Source organism: Phoenix dactylifera, chromosome 2 (genome assembly GCF_051530095.1).
Source record: "Phoenix dactylifera cultivar Ajwa chromosome 2, Ajwa_hap1_PhDact_Kaust_v1.1, whole genome shotgun sequence".
NCBI classification, from domain to species: Eukaryota; Viridiplantae; Streptophyta; class Magnoliopsida; order Arecales; family Arecaceae; genus Phoenix; species Phoenix dactylifera.
This window is the reverse complement of record NC_143191.1, coordinates 35,112,044-35,127,529: the sequence shown is the minus strand read 5'-3', so window position 1 is coordinate 35,127,529 and position 15,486 is coordinate 35,112,044. Positions and strand designations below refer to the sequence as shown.

Below are 15,486 nucleotides of genomic sequence, written 5' to 3'. Positions count from 1 at the left end.
TTTCTAACTTGCACCTCCTGGACGTTTGAGACGAGGTTTCAGGTTGTGAGTCGAATATTGGTGTTCCTAGCTTGTCACTCTAATGGATAAATTAATGGTTCTTGCTTGATATAACCTCTCCCTGTCCCTCTCTTTCATTCTTTCCGAGAAGAAAACTGCGTTGCCAATATTACAGGAAACTTATTTCTGCGGCTTGTATCGAGATTTGAGCGTAAAAACATTATTAAATTTAGTGGAATGAATGAAATATTGAATAACAATTGTTATTTAAGCTCCCATTATTAAAATATGACATAGATTTTCTTTTAAAGCTTTGTCTATACGATTTTGCTGGTCCTGGAACCTTGACCGCATAGTCTGATGTGTATGAGAACTATGATTCAAGAAAATGGACGATTAAGGTAGTTGAATTGGCGGTAGCACGGCTTTGTGATGCGTTGTAAGGAGTATTTCTTAGTCTTCCCAATCTGAATGGGATTTGCTTCTTGGATTTAAAGATTGTGCATATGTTGTATATAAGCGCGTATATTGTTGAGCCTCTAAAGTCTGCTACAATGATTTCAGTGGCAAACGGAATGTAAGGTTTGATTTATAATCCTACTAAATTTGAATGTTTGACAAGAGAACAAAGGAAACAATTTGTATTATGTGAGTGACGGCATCCATATCTTAACCAATTTTGCACCATTATTTATATTACTTTGTAATGGCTTCAAGGATGCTTAGGTGTTTTCACTCAATCCTGGCTCGGACTCGAACAATCTGAACCTAAATTTTTTGGATTGGGACTGGATTATACATGGAGCCAACCCGAATGACCCATTGGGTCAGAAATTTTAGTCGTGAAACCGACCTGACCCGATTTACTATTAGGTTGGATATGGGTCCAATATTAAGACTCGAACAAGGAACCAATATTGGGTTGAGGTCACTCATGACTCTGTCCGACCCGACTCATTTGCAAAGCAATAGCGTAAGCAGCATTAAATATGAAGATTATATCTTTATTGATATCAAAGAGTGATAGTAATAACTTTCCAGATTCATTTGATTGGGATATGCCAGAGTATGAGATAATCTAATAATTCCTGAAAATTATTCATCTAAAAATATGATTACGAAAAAATATAAATTTTTTCATATTTGGTTGATAAAAAATTACTCTGCAAAATAGCATCGGAAAAAGATTACCATGTCTGGTTAGAAGTAATCTTATGTGAAAATATTACTAAATTTTTAACAATTCCTTTAAATAAATAATTTAAGTAAGTCGATCATTTATAACCCACTCAAATAAATGTTACTAATATCAGCTAGACGAAATATTGTAATATATTTACATCGGTTAATAGATATTTTTAAATTAATTATACATATATTAGAAAATATATTTCTTATTATAAATAAATTTTAGTATAATTTGATATGTAAATAAATTTATTAATTACTAATAAATTCTATGTTAGATTTATTGTAATTAATAATTATGTGTAAATTATCTATTAATAATTAATTTTATTAATAATATAATCAATATATTAATATATTTATAATATATTAATATAATATTAATATAATTATATAGTATAATTAATAAAATATTAATATAATATAAATGAGGATGTTTCAGTTAAGAAATGATACTTTCTTATTATTTTCAATCAGTCATCCCATGAAAAAACAAATATCATCCCATAATGGCATTTACTTTTCCTTATCTTTCAAAAAATAAATATAGGAACCATCATTAATTTTACCAATTTCTTGCCCCCTTTGTACCAAATATGATAACCTAACATGAAATATTTTTCCACACCAGATTACCTCCAACTAAACGGGCTCTCAGATTCTCCCCAAACCATATCGATCAAATCAAAGTTAATTTGGTGCCATCATGTACGTGAAAAAAACCAGATCAGTATATTTTCTGGCCAATTGCTTCAGATGTGATTGTATATTCAGATTCAATTCCAATCAACCATTTCACCTTAAGATATAAACAACTCTTCAAGATGATGCTAGTTGGACCCATAGACTAATTTTCACCGTAATCCAACGGAACCAATAGAGCGGAGTTCAGGGTGAATACGATACAAATCTGATAACAAACTAATATCACCTTACAATTCTTTCGATATCATCCACTATCAGATACAAGCTTCCACACTGATGCAGTTCGCCAAATCCCAGGAAAAAAATTTGCCCACCAGGGTATTTGACAAAAAGCAACACTGGAATCACAAAAAGTAAAAAAGAAACATATGCAGCATGGTGAATGGATTGTATCATTCAAGCATTACAATGCATGGATATTGATTATGCATTTACTGGCAGGAAGTGAGTAAATACTTAAAATCAGAAGATAGGTTGCGTCTTGAAATGAAAAACTAAAATCATATAAAATTAAGGAACCGTAAAAACAGTCTTTGGTTTGACATCTACCAACATCAAAAACTTTATTCTTTGCATGCCAGAAAAATCTTGCCACTTGACAGCCACATCAGAGTACATATCAAAGCTTTGTGAAAGTATATAAGAAATCAAGACAAAGAGAACGTCATATTGATGATCAAGCCACCAGTGCCCCAGCTAGCCAGCTCTCATTCTTCAGGTGAATCCGAACGGATGGCTGCAAAGCAGATGGACGAATTAGCAAAAAGAAGGAATTGCAAAGCATGCAATAGTGTAATGCAATCTGTTGGTGCTAATCCATATGTAACTTGCATACATAAATCATATGCTAGCAACCAAATAAATTTCTCAGGTAACTAAGAAAATAAAGGGAGGTGATAATATTAGTTGCACAATAACATTAAGACTGCAGTAATTAGAAATTGCAAGTGCCTTATTTGAGCCACCAGACTCCTGAAACGCCTAAATATCACGTAATTAGCACGCCTGTGATTTGCAATATCTAAATTGCGAGATGCATCAACACTACCAGGGATATACAATTATTGCAGTTAGTATCAAATACGTTTCAGACTGTGCTGATACTTTTGCCATAGGTTGCATCATGTATATAAAATTCTAATTAAGCAAACTTCCTGGCAACAATTCAATCGCATGTAGTGGAGATGAGAATCCGTAGCTTGTACGGTACATATGGATGTTCAAATTTGATGTAGTTTGAAGGATACAGGAGTCACATTGACAGATATCCCATGAATTTTTTCCCCTGTTAATTTTTTATCCATTCAGTTTTATGTCATCATGTACACTATTTGACTATGCAGGTTTAGTCTGATCCCTTTCCACGACTACAATGACATCAAACAATAAGACACACACTTCATGCCTTTACTATGCCTTTCGAGATAAGGTGGGTTTAACCTGGAGTGTTCATTCCAGATAAACAGGATGAATCCACAGTGAATTAATGCTTTGGGAGAAGCAATTTTGACAGGTTTTGTAAGCTGGTTGACAAAGAAAGTATGAGAATGGGGAAGCACTTGTGAAAATTGCTCATAGATATTGAAAAGAACTAGATTCATGTAAAGAAGTTACAACGGCAACAGGAGATTAGTTATTGGGAAATGACAAATTAAACTGAAGGGGTAGGAATTGCAGGTGCCAAGGTAAGTCGCTGGACTTTTTCAGCATATTCTTCACAAGTCACACAAAAAGGCCAAAAATGGAGGTGGGGCAGTAGAATCTGAAGATGTATCACATAAGCCTTGAAGCAGTTGGATGCGTAAACATCAAATATGTAATTGAGATAATACTAGATAGTATACTGAAGTTACTTATACAACTCATGAGTTTCTCCACACCATTGATAGTATACATCTAAGATCAGCAAGCCAACATGCCACAGGTAACAAGCACAGGGCTAGGGTGTCGAAACTTGAAGAGAAATTGAGGACAGAGAAAGGCAATGCATTAAACAAATTGAGGACAGAGAAAGGTAACAAATGTTGAAGTTATAAGCTGATTTTTTTTAAGGCATGTGATACAAGAAGAACCAAAAGGCCACTTATTTGTCTTGCAAATCAATTGAATAAGTAAGTTCTACAGAAGTGCAAACATTAATCAGTCACCTTGAGTTAGAAGCTGGAGGCTATCTTTACTGCCTCCCTCAAAGTGCAAGCTTCCCAAAGCCATGGTGCAATTATTGACGTACAACAATAGAGAAGATTCAAGATTTTATTTCAAGGTGGGTTTATCAAAGACTAATAATAACTGGAAGAAATAAAGTAATCTTTTATGATGGAGAAAATGAAATCTGATAGTTGATGATTGAGTGGATTAGAAAAATAGCGCCGCGATATTCCAATTTGCGATCTTTGTGAATAATATTGTTGAACGTTATCTATGTAGTGCAAGGATCTTGAAAAGGGCCCTAGACAATGAAGATGAAAGGTGACCAAAATCAAGCAAATCTGACAGGTTAGTCAAGGACATGGTCTACCGTACCGCCCGATACTGGGCATACCGTACCATACCGTCCGGTACAAGACGTTCCGTACCATACTAGAAGAAATCCGGTACGAAGCTTATCTTTAAATCGATACAAGCCCATACCGCCCTATATCGAGATGTACTGAAGCATACTGAGATGCGTACCGGTCCATACCGAGGCTTACCAAAATAAAAATTGAAAAAATGGTTAGAGAGCTATTTCGATATAGATATATACCGTACCATACCATACTGTACCAAACTGATAAGGTATCCGGTATTGAGATTGCAGACCTTGGTCAGAAATTTTATTTTCTGAATGTGACCTAGACCAATTCATAATGTTGATAAGAGAGTTATTAGATATTCCAAGTTTCTTGCTTTAAAAGGATAACAATTTATCATTTTTTATGCAGGGAGGAAAAAAAGAAAGAAAGGAAAAGATAACAGTCTCTGTGCATTACAACAAAAGCTCTTTGATTGAGATTAGACTGAAGGAAGACATGCATGTGCCTTTGGTAAAGTTAGGTCGCAAACATAGAAATCCTCCTTTTAAAATCCCTTGCCTTGTTCTTCTGCTTCCTTAACCAGAATGAAAATTTAGGATCTCATGTTTCCACATTCATTCAATGTCATCTTTTTAAGATGTCAGAATCATGTCTTCTCTAGAACTACAAATCAGAACAATTTTATGCAGGGCAAGCAGTAAGCAATGATGGCAGATGATTCTTCTAACCAACTGGAGCAAAGTAAGACCAAGGCTGCAGATAGTTCACATCAGACTCCTATAACCCAATGCAGTCGTGACCTTACTAGGCGGAATTGGATATGATGTTTTAGAACCTTAGGTCGAAGTACATGTTAAAAACAATCCCGTTAAAAATAACTGTGTTATATTTGGTCATTTCATTGTCGCAATTGACTCGACTCAGAACTAGGACTGCCCATAGCAGGCTCGCAGAAATAGAATCCGTAGAAAGGCTTCTGGCATTGGAATTAAGAATACAGCTGAGGTTTGATGGTATCATACGATCAAAAAACCGGCCAAAATCGCACCTTTTTTTCCCAATTAACCTTGAGGTGCAAAAACCTAGAATTTTTGCAATCTATTGAGCAAGTTATTCAACACCAAAGCAAAAACAACTCAAAGTATAAATGAATCGGCATAAATATGTGCATATATAAACACATTCGATCATTTGCACAAAATATGGAGGGGATTCAAAAGTCGATTCAACCGCACATGATATCCAAACGAATGCATAGACTTTGGGATAGAACGAGATCGGATGCGGAAAAAAAGGGAGGAGGAAGAAGGGAGGGGGAGGGCTCACTGGGCTTCTCAGGCTTGCCGTTCGCCCACTTGGAAATGACGAAATGGACATTCTCCCGGTTGACGGCCTCCGACTTGTGGGGCTCCTTGAGGCAGCTCCGCACCAGGGACGCGCAGATGTTGGAGTAGGTTATGTACGTCATCCCCGCGGCCCTCCAGAACGGGACCGCCGCGCTCGATCCGGCCGCCGCTGATGCCATCGCCCCCGATGATCTCAACTCTCCGCCACCCAACCAAATTCCCCTCTCCTTCCTCTCCCGGAAGCTCTCGCTTCTTCGCTTATAAATAAACCTGATGACGTCGGAGGGCATTGTCGTAATTTCGTTGAGAGGGCTCGCCCGCTTTTGGGTGAGGACGTCGCGGCCGGACCGGACCCAGGAAAGGAACCCAGTTTGAGATCGGACACGTACTAAATCTCTATCAAGGTTTTTGCCTCTAATTATGAACACAGAAGAAACAGAATAAAAATTTTCATTAAAAAAATAACGACTTTTTTTTATATGAATTTGAAGTTTGAGCACCCAAACTTCTACTACCCATGTGGCTGCAAATGAGCAAACCAAAGCTGAGGAGTGATCTGCTTAATTTCCAATCATCATATAAAAAAAGATTGTCGAGCGTGGTCAAGATGACCATTTGATCAATCCATTTATCCATTAACTTGCTCATTTGATTTCAATTATCTATTGAAGCATGCTCATGATTTATAAATCCATTATTCACTATTATAGCATGGTGGTCGAAGGACAAAAGGATGAAGGAATAATTATCACCCCTGCTGTAATCATGTTAATCATTTCGAAGCAACATCAAGAAGGCAATGGGCTCATGGTGATGCTCTTAGCTTGTTGTCTTGAACAAAAAGTTTGCCCAAGGATGACCAACAAGAGAATTTTAATCCAAACACATCTTTGGATTTAGTAGGAATCATAATAAAATCTAATTCTTATTTTGAGAGCTGTAGGTTTTGCTCTGTCTGTTATATATCGTAGAAGTTCAATCTGTTAATGTTTTATCTATATTAACAAGTTATTGTACTTTATTTTTTCCTGTCTATGTTTTTCCTCCATTTATGCATTGCTTTAGATGGATACTTTTATAAATAAATATAGGGATTTGATTTATTGGATTTTGATTGTCCATAAGTATGCACTGATTATTTCATTGTACATTTTGATTTTGGAATAGACATAGATCCCAATTAAATAGCGATAAATTTCCTCCTAAAAAATATTATTTTTATTATTATTTTGACATCAACAAATATAAAAATTGTCATCCTAAAAAAGTAATCTATTCTTTGTGAATCCGCTACTGCTCCTCATTTGGGTATGTTAACATTTCCTTTATCATTTATACATATAACTGTAAGAAAATTTGTAATCTTTACTAAACAGTTATATTAAATCAAAATTACATATGTGAGAGGTGGTCTTTACCCCGAATGTAATATTTTGATGTCCTAAATGAACCCATTTTTTACAATTTCAGAGAATATTGAACACTAAACTATTTTTTCCGCCTGCAATATATCTTGAACACCCAATTTTATCATTATTTAGTAACAATATCTATCCATCCATTAGTATACTTTTCTTTCATTCAACCCTCTCACCAAACTAGCATTGATTTCTTCCAATATCTAAAAAAATAATGAGATGTAGTTATACATTTTTGAATAATCATCAACAATTTCTATACAAATAATATATTTTCAAAAAACTTGATTCAATAAGAAAACATCATACTAATATATCATAATTAGTCATCAAAATGGTCTCCTAAGGGCCCGTCTGTTGTATAAGTAAGAAATTAAAAATTGCTACGAAATTATTTGAAATATGCTTTTTGAACAAACTTTAAAAAACATTGAAGAAAATTTCATTGTACAAAATTATAAACTGCTTTTACAAATCAAGTCTCACTGAACCTAAAATAACTTGACAAACTTGTTATGACCTAGCAAAATCTATTTTTGGATTAAATTTTTGGTTGAGGTTGGATCTAGGTTTAGTTTCTTTTAGATAAAGGGGGACTAGTCTCCACCTTTCCCACCTAAGTCTCAGTCAATCTAAAATAACTTGGAAAAGTTAATAGCCTGGCAAAATCTCTCTTTTCTTTTTTTCAGGGGTTGCCTTTGGCTAAGTGGCAGGGATGATATCATTTGAGCAAGTGCTCACTAGTGAACTTTAGGTTAATTAACTAAAGATAAGTCTCACTTGAATCTATATAACTCAACAAAACTCATATAACATGATCAAATTTGTACTTGAATTTAAAAATTCAGGTTTGGAGTGCATTCCTATTTGATTCTTAAAGTAATGGTTCAAATCAAGCTAAGGTTGGGTTTTTATTAGTTGTGCTAGCATGATCAATCTAGACTTGAAACAATCCAAATTACATCCATGTAGGAAGAGGTACAAATTCAAGTCAAAGAAAGGATCGATGTTTCTCTTTTTCACTTTGAATTGAGAGGGGTTGTTTATCTCTCCTATCCATTCAATATATGGAGAGATTTAGAGAAATAGATAGTTCTCATGTAGCAAAGCATATATAATGTGCAAAAAGATATTAACGTATGGCTACAAAAATAGATTTCATCAAGAAGAAGAAAGAATTTTCTTTGCCTGCTCAACTTAAATATCTCAAAATAAAAATTATAAAAAAAGATAAAAATTTTTGGGAGCAAGGTTGTAAATCCTTTTATTTTTATTAAGAATAAATACAAATGTTACATATATCTTATATCTATATTAGTAAGGTCCATTCTTATAAAAATTTAGTTAAATTCCTCATCTAGTTAGAAGAGATTATAACTTACCCTAAAAGATTATGACTATTAAAAATAATTACAAAAAGGTTAAAAAAAATTTAAAGCTAAATTTTGACTTCTATAACAACTTTGTCTTCTGCTAGATTAGCTAATTCATCTTGGATTAGAAGATACATCTAGTAGTGCTTGTTGGGAGCTTTTTGTCATCTAATATACTAAAAATAGATATTGTATGGAAAAATTATGGTCTTTGGAACTTGCAGTTTGTACTTAGTGCTATATGTAATCGATTTTGCTCCAAAACCTTATCTAGCTCTACCTGGAATTAAGGCTACAAATAGATTGGGTTGACCCATTAGACTTGACCCGATCCGACTCAATCCTTCCTTAAAGATCCGGCGGGGTGGGTCGGGTTCAAATATTAGACCCAATCCACATTTCAGTTGGGTCCATAATTCATAAATTTTGTCTTGACCCAACTTGACTCGATCGTATACTACACATGTCTATTTTGAATCTTCCTATTAGTTACTCGATTCGACTGAATTGAACCGAATTGACTCGAAGAAAGTATTCCAAATCATTTTTTTGTTCAAAGAATTTAGTAGCCTCGTGGCTAACTTGAGGCTTTTCTATTAATATGTATAGACATATATAAATAGAGATGTTTTTCTCGTATCTCTTATAATGATTTTAAAAATAATATTGTCACACTTGCCGAGAGAAATGGTGGTTTGTACCAGTAACTTCACTGTGAACCAAAATACACCATCTTAGTATCTGGCTCTGTATCGTTGCCATTCTATTACTATATCGATATGCTCGATACTAGAGCCAGTTCGACGTACCAAGTGCCGGTACACCCCTCATATCGGTATGCCGTATTGTATACTGAACTAGTATTGTATAGTAGTCTCATACTGTTTGGTTCGATACGGTATGGTATATCTTGCTGTGAACGATATGCCATCATGGGCTAAAAAGAGGAAAATTAAAGAATATAGGTATGGAGAAGCATAATTGGAAAGGTTTTTGGCAAGTGGCCACAAGCAGTAGGACGCAAAACCTCACCTCTTTGCAAACTCACTCGGAAGTCCGAGTCAAGTTTATGTATTGGATCATTGAGACCATAATTCCTTGCCCGACATACTAAATCCAAATTCATGTGTTCGTCTTTTGGTAACCTGTTTGTCAGAAATATGAGAGTCCAGGATCATGCGCTAGACCATGTATTAGGTCACCCGGGTTTAGTTCATAAATCCGAAGCTAGTATATACAAAAGAATTAAGATAATGTTTATGTACTAAATATTTTGTGATCCCGATTTATATGATAAATTGGGATCACATCCATCCAGAATGGGGCCTGGCCCATTTTCTTTTCTCCGTTAAGTTAAAGGCCCATTTTAAGTCACGTTTGGGTTGAATTTGACCATGTTAGATTCGACTAGAGATATTGAGCCATTTCTAGTTGGTTTTTTCGTTCCATCGTGTCTCAATTTTGCCAGGTCTAGATCTATAAATCGAGAATAGAGTCCACATTGTGGTCCGTTATTGGATTGTATGCAAACAATCTAGATCCCGAGCGGGTAAAAATCAAATTAGTAGACAAGATTCACTCACAAAAGTCACAAATGTCTATGTGCAATGCAAGCCACATTAAGCTCTTCAAAGTTGCATACAGGATTCAGACAGTAAATCAGATGATGCTAACGCACTGTAAAAAGATCGACATGTACACGAATGTCCGTTACACCTCAAAGTATTTCCATTGGTCCAATGATTATTACTTATGTTCATTTGATGCCAGCCATATAATTTCTATACGACTACACACCACTGAATACTCGATGTTTCCTTGTGTTAGGCATACCTGACCATCCGTGTTTCCCACCCATTGGGCTCGTTTGGTTCGCAGGAAAAGGAGGGGGGAAAGTGTGGTCAACGGGAAAGTAATGAAATGCCTCTTGTTTGGTTGGAGTTTTCAAAGGAGAGAGATGGGAAAGTTGTATTCCCATGGGAATATGATTCCCACATTTCATGGGAAAGTCTTTCCCATGAGAAACATGGGAAAGTTACTTTCCCATGAGGTGGGAATCACTCCTTTTTTATTTTTTCCCAAAAAGACCCTTTAGCATTAAAGAAGCATTAAAGAGGCATTAAAGACCTAATTTTTATTAAGGGCATAATAGGAATTATACTTAACTTTTCTAGGAAAGTGGATGGTCAACCAAACATAAGCACTTTGGAAATTTGTCACTTTCCCATGGTTAACCAAACATGCCAAAAGTACTTTCCTAGGTATCCTCTTTCTAGGAATCTGATTCCCAGGAATGATATTCCTAGGAGGGAAAATACTTCCCGCGAACCAAACGAGCCGTAAGTGTTTTCTTAAGGGTACATTCTTTTATCCCGTCATGTAATTCGGCGTTGTAAAACTTCAACCATCCATGAAACCAAAAAAAAAAGTCACCAGATCGACAAAAATAAATCATAATAACACCATGATATGATAAATATAATGTTATGGATTAAATTATTTAGATTATATTATCTCTTGCCACTTAGATAAAAGGTTGAAGGGTTTGAAGTCAACCTCTAACAATCAAAGAAGGGAAAAAAAAGTGAAGATTAGCCTTTCCTAATCTCAATATATACACATAATAATAAAATTAGATTAGAATAAATTAAAATTTAATATAAAATATCAATTTACTTGTATTTTATATGTGTATTTAATATTTTTTTAATATTATTAAATATTTAATATAATAGAATATCTAATAGATTAATATCCTGTGTTATTATGTATCTTATGATCATAACTAATTATTAACAAATTCTGTTGATTGATACGGGCTGATTTTTCGTTACGATGGATTGATGAAACAATAGCCAGCCCAACAGCCACAACAACTATATATATATATATATATATATCGGAATAGAAAACCAAAAAAAGGGGAAAAGAAGAGTAAGTAAAGTAGACCTCGCTAAGATTCAATGACATGACTAAACTTCTGCAGAGCTAATAAGCTATGACATGTTGTTCTATTTTTCTTTGATTGAAAATTTAATATACTAGTTTTTATGATCCAAATGAACCAAGTGACAAAAGAAGATAAATAAATAAATTAAAAGAATAAATGGAGAGGTTATAACTTATAAACCCACATTATTGAAACCAAAGAAAAATTCTCCGAGGGATCCCAAAAAAAAGAAACGGACTCACCGGCTCACCAACTACGATCCGCCCCGTGTTATCTGTGGCAAGAGAGAGGGGGGTATGAAGGTCGGGGAGACGCAGTTTGGGATAAAACGAGAAGAAAAGGCCCGACTCTGGTGAGATTTTTGTCAACGGTCGAGACGAGAAGAGAACCCATGGTGCTGGGATCCGGGGGTTAGGCTTTTAATCAGAATATCACAGGCTTTATTTTTAAATAGCTTATATCATAAATAATTTATTACGATTTTTTTGTTAAAAAAGACACATGCCTTACCAAAAATAAAAATAAACAAAGGTGTATCATATTGTGCCTACAGTGTCCTATTGTAACCTAGCACTTATTAGTTCATATTCTAGTAAAAATAAGCGCCATATTAAAAAAAATAAAAAATAAAAAACCACGTTTATTCATGCGTTCCATTCTAGTTGATATATGATGGCAACCCATGTTGAGATCATTGTGCCAATTATTTGGTTTTTGCAGCTAGGAGAAGCCGAATGGTTGTGATTCAATGTAGTTAGAAACTTATTTTACTATTTATTTATTTGTACTAAAAATGTACTCCCATTTTAAGTGAATGCAATTTTTTTGTCCTTCACAAAAAAGCAAAATCTAAAGCAATAAAAACATGTTATTTATAAAAATATGAGAAATCAAAATTGAGTTTTTGTTAGAAGTTTTGCACAAGAGGAGACGACGGAGTCCCACATGCTTATGGCAAGGGATAGCATGATTGTAGGATGTGCCCACACTATGAGGCTCTGTTTCTACTATTCCAACCTAGCTATTGGATTTTTTATACTTTGACTCTCATGGATATAAATATATGAGAAATATATAATACTTCTATCCTCCGGGAAAAAAAAACTAATATAGGCATTTGCAACATTGCCGCCTAAAATTTAAAGTACTAGGCTAATCAGAACTCAAAACATTGAAGGAATCGCTACGATCTCCTGGTATATATTTATTGCTAGGAACCTAGTTCAAGCTTTTCTCTTTTTAATCCACCGAGATCCCTCGTTCTTTAACGACTAGTTTGGTTCGCGAAAAGATTTTTTTGTTATTGGAATATTTTTTCTGAGAAGCAGACACTTGGGTATATGATGCTTGAAAAGTAATTTTTGCATGTTTGGTTAACTATGGAAAAATGACATATTCTATAGTAGCTTATATTTGGTTGACTATCTACTATTTTGAAAAAAAATATAAAATATCTATTATGTCTTTAATTAAAAAAAAGACCTTATCTCATTTTATCTAAAAGTTTAAGGGCATATTTGAAGAAAAAAAAAATTATCCCCATTCTCAACTTGTGGGAATTGAATTTTTCCATGTCCAACATATATTTCCTTCTCATGAAACGGGATACTTTTATTCCTATGGAAATACTACTTTCTTATCTTTCTTCTATGAAAACTCCAATCAAATTTGAAGTCTTTCTTTATTTTTCTATTGATCATACTTTCCCACCTCCTTTTTTCCGCAAGCCAAATGAGTCATTTAAATCTTCAACTCTTAGCAATCCTGAATATAATTTGTGGTTGAGACAGTCCATTACTTCTCGCACTTCAAATCTTCAAATTTTACAAGTCTTACACTTTTGAAGAATTTATATCCTACACCATATGCACCACAAAAACAATTTGAGACGATGTGACAGGGTGGTAATCCAAAACGAGCGTATGATGAATAAGATCTATAGGAACAAGATAAGATGATTGGCATGGTGCACTGCAGAATGATATAGGGTATAATTTATCCGCCTCCTGATAGATGGCCTATACGACCACATCCAAGGCACATTGGCCTATACGCCTTAGTGAGGGACTCCGTGGTAAAAGTCTCCGCTCTTTTTATACAACTTGACACCCAACAGCGTGTCGGCCAAGAAAGCATCCACATCTACACCACAAGGATGTTCTATTCATTTTCTCCTACTTTTGTCGAGTTTTGTTACTTGGTTCGGCGCTATCTCCTTCAATAGGATCATACAAATCTTTGCAAAATAGTAAATCTTCCATTCAGAGCTTCAAAATTGAATAATTAGAAAATGTGAGTTTAACCATACTGCCACCTGAATACTCTTCCATTTAATCAACACAAGAAAAATTAAGCTACTAGCAACATGTTCTGATACCACTTTGTTGGAAAAAAATGTGATAAAAAAATAATGATGTCACAAACTTCTTTTCCCTCTTTGTATAATTAAATAGGATATCACTCACCAAGCAATAATAATCATTATGATCTACTCAAGCAATTAACAGGAAAAATAATCAAGTAATCCAGAAACAAGAGATAACACAATTTTTAATATGGAAAACTCTTCTATGTGAAGGAAAAAAACTATGGGACCTAGTCCAGCCAAAAACTTTCACTATTTAGAATAATGGGATTATAATAGATCCTTTCTAGTTCAATTAAAAGCTATACAAATATCAACAAAATTAAATCTTGGCTTTCACAATAAAAACATTCATCACCAATCAGACAGATTTCAACAATAAATAATAAAACAGAAAATAAATCTCATCAAGTGTTGATGATTGAAATAATTAATAGAGAAATTTTTTTAACGGTCCAAATTATTCAATTTGTTGTTCTCAATGCCGAAAATAATATACTAAAATTTTAGATAAATCTGGATACAATCAATTATTCGGTCGTTCAACAAAGCAGCACCCTACCTTTCTATTCTTCTCTATTTCTTTTTTTTCTCTTCCTTTTTTTTTGGGTGAAAAAATAGGAGGGGGGAGAGGCAACCTCACCCGCGTAGTAGCCCCCACTGGGTCATCCTTCTACCAGGGAATGTTCGATGCAGGCCGCAAATTTTCGCGTACCCTTTCCGACCCGTGGGCTCCTCTTACTGGGATCAACACCCATGTATAAGTACGTCACTCGAGTGCCACCTCGGTACTAGCGAACCAGTAGCGCTCCCATCGAAAGCATCCAAAAGTGGAGCATCCGGTCTCCGAATTTAATCGACATCCGTGCATTTCAAATATGTACCATCCCGGTGGAAACAAAGCCCATTCTAATTTTTCATTTTTCGTAGGCCTCCGTGTCCCAAGATTTTTTTGGGATTAACTCAGAGGTGGGTCTCACGCAAGGAGTGACCACACCAACAAAGCTATTCAAACATTTCAGATATGGTAAAATATTAAAAAATAAAGATATGCATTTTCCATTGCCTCCCCGTATCTAGGTACCTGCAACAAGCTGCCGGTCAACCCTAGCACCCCAATTCCCCTTATTTCGCCCTATTACCAGCAGGCCTTTTGTGACCCCTAGTCTCCTTTTCACACCAAAATGGCCCCTACTCTAATTAGGGAGCCTAGGTATTTTGGAAGCAAGAGCGCCTGCCAGCTGTCACATGGTGGAAGCAGCTGAAAAATAACTTCAAAGTGTTAATTGAAAGAAAAAAAATTAGAGGTAAAGTTTTTTTTTCAAAAAAAAAAGTTGAAGGAATTGAAATATACTTTTCTCTAAGCTAGAGTGCAACGAGAAGGTGCTCATTGATCCAGTTGGGAAATTCTCTAACACAGAAAAGACTTGAGCTTGATACAAATATGAAGTGGATTTAATTGTTTGCGATGAATTATATGACTAAATTGAATTTTCAAAACCTATATACCTAAGATTTAAGGATCTCGCCAAGCATTATTTAGATGGAGAAGAAGGGAGGGCACATAGGAACTATTCTAAAAATTTTATAAAATAAAATAATTTAAAGTAAATTGACCATTTGCA

At 34.8% G+C, this 15,486-nt stretch overlaps 1 protein-coding gene across 1 annotated transcript; it reads right to left on the bottom strand.

Moving 5' to 3' along the window:
- Window positions 1-2,374: 2,374 nt before the first annotated feature.
- On the bottom strand, window positions 2,375-5,996 carry LOC103701693 (ATP synthase subunit epsilon, mitochondrial-like). Its single transcript, XM_008783860.5, has 2 exons — window positions 5,736-5,996; window positions 2,375-2,629 (listed from the first exon to the last, which is right to left on the bottom strand). The coding sequence occupies exons 1-2, from the start codon at window positions 5,932-5,934 to the stop codon at window positions 2,601-2,603; spliced, it is 228 nt and encodes a 75-aa protein (XP_008782082.1). The 5' UTR covers window positions 5,935-5,996; the 3' UTR covers window positions 2,375-2,600.
- Between the last annotated feature and the right edge of the window lie 9,490 nt (window positions 5,997-15,486).